Source organism: Ursus americanus, chromosome 1 (genome assembly GCF_024610735.1).
Source record: "Ursus americanus isolate L20-20 chromosome 1, mUrsAme1.1.p, whole genome shotgun sequence".
NCBI lineage: Eukaryota > Metazoa > Chordata > Mammalia > Carnivora > Ursidae > Ursus > Ursus americanus.
The window spans coordinates 86,696,805-86,702,804 of record NC_142127.1 but is presented as its reverse complement, the minus strand read 5'-3'; the positions used below and the strand labels follow the sequence as shown (position 1 = coordinate 86,702,804).

The 6,000-nt window shown below is 45.5% G+C and overlaps 1 protein-coding gene across 12 annotated transcripts in view; it reads left to right on the top strand.

Annotated features, from left to right (window-relative positions):
• The first annotated feature begins 343 nt into the window (after window positions 1-343).
• Window positions 344-6,000, top strand: part of FN1 (fibronectin 1) — a 64,347-nt gene continuing 58,690 nt past the window's right edge. For 10 of the 12 annotated variants that reach the window (XM_045806679.2, XM_045806678.2, XM_045806681.2 and 7 more), the window contains exons 1-5: window positions 345-773; window positions 1,745-1,873; window positions 2,797-2,934; window positions 4,343-4,474; window positions 5,675-5,812. In XM_045806679.2, coding sequence (XP_045662635.1) covers window positions 626-773; window positions 1,745-1,873; window positions 2,797-2,934; window positions 4,343-4,474; window positions 5,675-5,812 — 685 coding nt within the window. In that variant the 5' untranslated portion in view covers window positions 345-625. Of the gene's footprint in view, window positions 774-1,744; window positions 1,874-2,796; window positions 2,935-4,342; window positions 4,475-5,674; window positions 5,813-6,000 lie in introns of all 12 variants that reach the window. The other 2 variants (XM_045806672.2, XM_045806682.2) reach the window with 2 other exon arrangements.

Here is a 6,000-nt window from a genome sequence, read left to right as displayed (position 1 = left end):
GCAAACCCCTTCGCCTAGCACAACTCCAGCCCCTCCCTTTCCTCCCAGTCTACCCCTTTCCAGCCGCTTCCCATCCCTCCCCCTCAGCCCCAAGAAAGTTTGACAACCGCAAAGGAAACCGAAAAAAAAGTTCTCTAGCCCCAATCCTGGCGGGCGATCAGCATCTCTTTTGTTCGCGGCGAACCCACAGTCCCCCTGACGTCACCGGGAGCCCGAGCCAATCCGCGCGCGGTCGGCGGCGGCGGCGGCGGCCCGAGGGTGGGGGGAGCCCTGCCGTCCCTCCTCCGCGGCGCCCAGGGCCTCGCGGGGGGCGGGAGGGGACCGTCCCATATAAACCCCGGAGCTCGAGGCTCGGCCGCCCGCGCCGGCTGCTCTTTGCTGGGGGAGGAGAGGGAGCCCCAGGCGCGAGCGCGGGAGAGGGGACCTGCAGCCACAACTTCTCTCGTCCTCTCCTTCCCCTCTGTCCCTCCAGCTGTCCCCTTCCCCGTCCCCTGGCCCCAACTTTCTTGGGGGTATCAACTCGCAGGAGGCACTGGAAGGGAGTTCTCCCGCAGGTTGCAAAGGGAGCCAAACTTGGTGGCAGTTTGTCTTCTGGTGAGGGCGTCTCTCCCCGCACCGTCTCAAGATGCTCAGGGGTCCGGGGCCCCGGCTGCTGCTGCTGGCCGTCCTGTCCCTGGGGATAGCGGTGCCCTCCACCGGAGCGTCGAAGAGCAAGAGGCAGGCTCAGCAAATCGTGCAGCCCCAGACCCCAGGGGCTGTCAGCCAGAGCAAGCGTGAGTACTGACTGCGAGCTGAAACAGGCTGTCGCGGGGATGGGACCTAAAGCCAACCAAAGTTCGGCTGAAGTTTTGAGCGCGCGCGTGTGCGGCGTGTGTGCACGCCTTAATGAGAGCAACCGGCCGAGGACACAAAAGGCTTGTGGTTGGAGCAGGCTGGTTTCGAGGGCTCTAGAATAAACTAATGCATTGGAGGACAGGGGTTTTGCGATGTCCCACCGCGCTCTTGTCAACTCTACATATTCAAGTCTTCCTCCTATGCACTCAACCAAACTTGCCTTTAAAGAGGGAAATGATGTATGCCCTTAAATTTTCCATTTGGGATTAGTGTGGCTTTTACGCTTCTGATTTTTTTTGTTACTGAATAATTGGTTAAATATTTTTTTTTAATGGGGGTAGGAGAAGGGTGGCTAGATAGCTATGTGGTTGCTAACGAACTTGAAAGAGATGTAATTGGTTCACAGTGCTTTGGGGACCCTTCAGGATACTTCTCCAAGAACAGAGACCAGAATTCCTCTTCCAGTTTTTCAAAGACACACCCTCCCTTAGCCTTGGCTAAAGGAGACTGCTTAAAGTCCTTCTTGATTTATTCCCCACTCCCCAAAAAAGCATTGAAGGTCCTCGCATATTTTAAAACGTAATTCCAGGTATCTGCTTTCCAAAATGTTTCCATTCCTTTCATGTAGACCCCTGGCCAGATGGAAATGACATCATTGTATGTAACATTTAGCTATGTTAAAAGAAAACAAAGAGGAATACCTAAACATCTATGTGTACAAATTGTGGTTAACATTTTAGATAGCTAATTTCTATGTATTTTCGTGGAATATTGCTTTTAATTCTGATGACTAACTTATTTTTCTATGTTTGTTGCTTAGTCTCATCGATTTAGTTGTGCAAGAAAATTCCATACTTTGGAAAAAAGAGGGGATGCAGATGTAATCACTTTTTTCTTCGATCATTTATAGCTGGTTGTTACGACAACGGGAAACACTATCAGATAAATCAACAGTGGGAGCGCACCTACCTGGGAAATGCCTTGGTTTGTACCTGTTACGGCGGGAGCCGAGGCTTTAACTGCGAGAGCAAACCTGAACGTAAGTGGTGGGAGCCTGGCAGTTAGTATCTTTTGATATATGGAGAACGGGTGCCTGTTAATTAAACTTCGTATTGGTAATAAATTTTCCCAATAGAATTATCTGTCGTTTCCTCTTTAAAAACTGTTAATGACTGCTTCTTTTCTCCTTTTACATGTTACTTCTACCTTTTAAACAAAAGAACCAATGTGTCCCAAAGTAGTTCCTAGAGTCTTTTTTGTTTGTTTTATTGTCCCAAAGTTGTTGATGAGAAAATGGAAGATTTTGTGTTCTCCCTCCAAAAAATTTGCATATAAAATTTTAATTTATTAGAAAGGAATTTCAGATCTTACACTCTAAGATTATGGGCCAGGAAACTCTTTGGGCACTATACTGTAAAGTGATTTGTCTGCCGCAAAAAAAAAACCCACTAACCACTGACTTCAAAGTGCCCTTTCTTTTAGGACCATTGTTCTGTTTCTCTTGTAAATTATAGCAACTCCAACAGAGGAGCACTGATGAAGCTAGAATGGAAATCTGTAGGATTAAGAAACGACATGCCTGCTGGGCGATGGGGCTCTTCAAATTGTTTGCTTTTCATGTGGACCTTGGTTTGACTATCTGAGTCAGAGATCAGAATCTGAAGCCGTCCTTCACAGTTTAGGCAGTCCTAAAGTAGGACTGAAGATGGCTTTTTCCTGAGGGCCTGAGGATCCTTTCCAATAGAAATTCAATTACCGAAAAGTGGAGAACCGGTCAAAATTCAAAAGCTGAGCTTTATTAAAGCCTGGGGTAGACTCTAGATCTCCTGTTTTAATTTGTTACACAGTTGGTTGTACCGTGCTACTCAGAATGGAAGACTGAGTGTTTCTTTGGATGGAATGAGTGGAATAGAAAAGCTTTTACATATGTGAGGCTCACATGGACTTTCCTTCTCTCCTCAGCTGAAGAGACTTGCTTTGACAAGTACACGGGGAACACCTACCGCGTGGGTGACACTTATGAGCGCCCTAAAGACTCCATGATCTGGGACTGTACCTGCATCGGAGCCGGGCGAGGGCGGATAAGCTGCACCATTGCAAGTAAGAAAGACATTCCGTAAAATGATGCAAAAATACCGTGTGTGTGAATTTCTCCATTATCTTCGATGTCACTCTCTGTTATACATGACTGGTTTACTCCCAGGGGGCCAGTCGCTCTTCTGTGGTCACCCAGCTGGTTGCCATGCTTCTGGAAGATGGCTCTGTGCACGGGTGGAAACAGTTAGTCTGTGTGGACTTAGGGGTACCGAGGGGATCTCTGGAGTTCCACTGCAGTAAGACAAGCTCAGGGGAGTTGTCCGTTTTATATTACCTAGGCGTCTTCTCCAAGCCAGACTGATTAAGTGATTATCTGCAGTGATTAGGAAGCTGGTCTCGAAGAGTGAATTAGCCATTGTGTGGTCTGCTTGTGTTTGTGAGGCAGAGACCTGTTGCAGCTCACGGATACACTCTGGTTTCTTTGTAACCTACAGTTTTTACCCAGGAAGCAAATCTCTCTATCGCCAGTGGTACTATGGAATGATGAGCCTACTAGTGTTTCCAAGGACCTTTGGGGACTGTCTCTCTTTGGGGACTGTTGACTCTCATCAATTCTAGTTTAACCAAGGCAATCCGTCCACTGTGATTCACTGGAATACCAATAGGCTCTATTAACAAGGCATTTCATTTGTTTAATCCATCCTTTAAGACTCAGTTACTTGAAAGGCTTCTGTCCAAAAGAACAAACCAGTCCCTTGTGAACAGACCCAATCAGCTTTTCCCATACTTAACATTAGGGTTTATTCAAGGTTATTGGCAGTCTTAACGAGTCAGTGGTCCACAGTGTTGATAGTCTAGTGGGCATCCAGCCTTTGGATGTGCCACGGTGTTTAACAGCTTAGAAGGGTACCCAGATTTCCTTACCTGAGAGACGTCTATTTGATTTCCACCAATATGACATTTTTATCCTCAGGTAAAACATGGGCCCTCCCACTCCAGAAAGCTGGAAAGCTATGCCCGATGTGAGGTGGCCTTTTCATTCAGTCAGGCTTAACCCGCTATGGTTGTGGGGAGGTCATGCCTGCCAGCCTTTCTTTTCTGTTTTAGGACCCAATTTCCTGTGATCTCTCCAAGGAACCAGGATTTATGACCTCTTCTTTGACATTCAGTTTTCTGTGTGATTTTCCATCATGCTTACAAGACATTAATTGAATGACCCAAAGTGACCAGCGCTGTTAACTTTCCCCTGCCTCTGATGGGAAAGCTGTTCTCTGTGTCCTTACTTTGGCTAACTTAAGTACCTACTTAGTACATGGGTGGGGCATGAGAACTTCTCTTTTCTCTTTTTTTCTTTTCTTTTCTTTTCTTTCTTTTCTTTTCTTTTCTTTTCTTTTCTTTTCTTTTCTTTTCTTTTCTTTCTTTTCTCTATTCTCTGTCTCTGTCTCTAACATTTGCTTTTTGTCGTGAACAGACCGTTGCCATGAAGGGGGTCAATCCTACAAGATTGGTGACACCTGGAGGAGACCGCATGAGACTGGTGGTTACATGTTAGAGTGTGTATGTCTCGGCAACGGGAAAGGAGAATGGACCTGCAAGCCCATAGGTGTGTGGCTCTGAGGGATGAGTGAGAGGTGGGGAGGCATGGTCACAATGTTGAGGTGAACGAAAAGCCATGCAACGCTAACACAAGATCCGAATTCCAATTCAAAAAAGAATGAAATGGAAATTTTATTTCAAATACTGAAGTAGTTTATAATCCTGAAGGATTAGGATTCTTAGTAGTCCTAAAGTCCTGAAGGAATCAGATCAGAAAGTACTAAGCACTGATGGAAGTCTTAATTTTGTTTCAAAAGCACAAGATAGAACTGAAAGATTTATAAAAAAGTCATTCCTTTTGTCTAATATCTGGTCTCAGATTTCTCCTTGGTCAAGATGTAAATTAGTTAAAAGAAAAAACAATGACGCTTTTTAAAAACATTTATTTATTTATCTGAGAGAGAGAGGGAGAGAGAGAGTGCGTGTGCGCACACATGGCGGGGAGGGGCAGAGGGAGAGGCCGACTCCCCGCTGAGCAAGGAACCCAATTCAGGGCTCGACCCCAGGACCCTGGGATCATGACCTGAGCTGAAGGCAGACCCTTAACCAACTGAGCCACCCAGGCGGCCCAACAATGGTGCTTTTGACATACTTCTTTATTGAAACATGCTGGACAGAAACAATATTGTGTGTCCCCTGTCACACCTTGGTGACTTCTTTTCTTCAAAATAAAAATTTTTGAGCTTCTTTTGGCCGCGATCTTCAGCTGGACTCTATAAATACAAATCTAAGTTTCTACCAGTAACTTCTACTCTGTTTACTTCTTGTTTGGAAATTCAAAGGCTTTTGTTTTGTGTTGTAGCTGTTTTTACAGGAATCAAAGTTTTGACAGCTTCCTTGTCTTTTTTTCCCCCCGCATTCATAGTTAAGATTGGAATTGTGCAAGTCTCCCACAGAGGAACACGTACATAGATGGCTTTCACTCCGGTAGTGGTGTGAACAGTGGTCCTCAGAGAATGTACACAGTCCGTGGACTTATTAGGAGAACAGGATTCCTGCCTGCCAGCTCGGCTTGAGCTTTCTTTCGCTTTGGTTACTTACTATGTGCTTAGTTACAGGGCGTGCCTCTCTTTTTGAACAGAGTACCACTTAAAAAAAAATGCGGCTGGATTTTTGCTTACACAATATACTTTAAATTACAAGGAGACTGCACAATTCAAAATAACCCTTTTTTTTTTCCCTGTTTTTCGTCCAAATTTCCCTTCAGCTGAGAAATGTTTTGATCACGCTGCTGGGACTTCCTACGTTGTTGGAGAGACCTGGGAAAAGCCATATCAAGGCTGGATGATGGTGGATTGTACTTGTCTGGGAGAAGGCAGTGGACGTATCACCTGCACTTCTAGAAGTATGTTTTAGCTCGTTATACTCAAGATGAGACCAGGTATTGTTTTCTGGATTCCTAGAGAGACTTGTAATGTGATGTCACTTGGCGCACACCCAATATGCCAGCAGGCTTTGGTAACATTTGGATGTCGAGAAAAATCCCACAATCAACTTATTCTGCTTCTTCAAGGAAAAGGAAAAAATTTAATA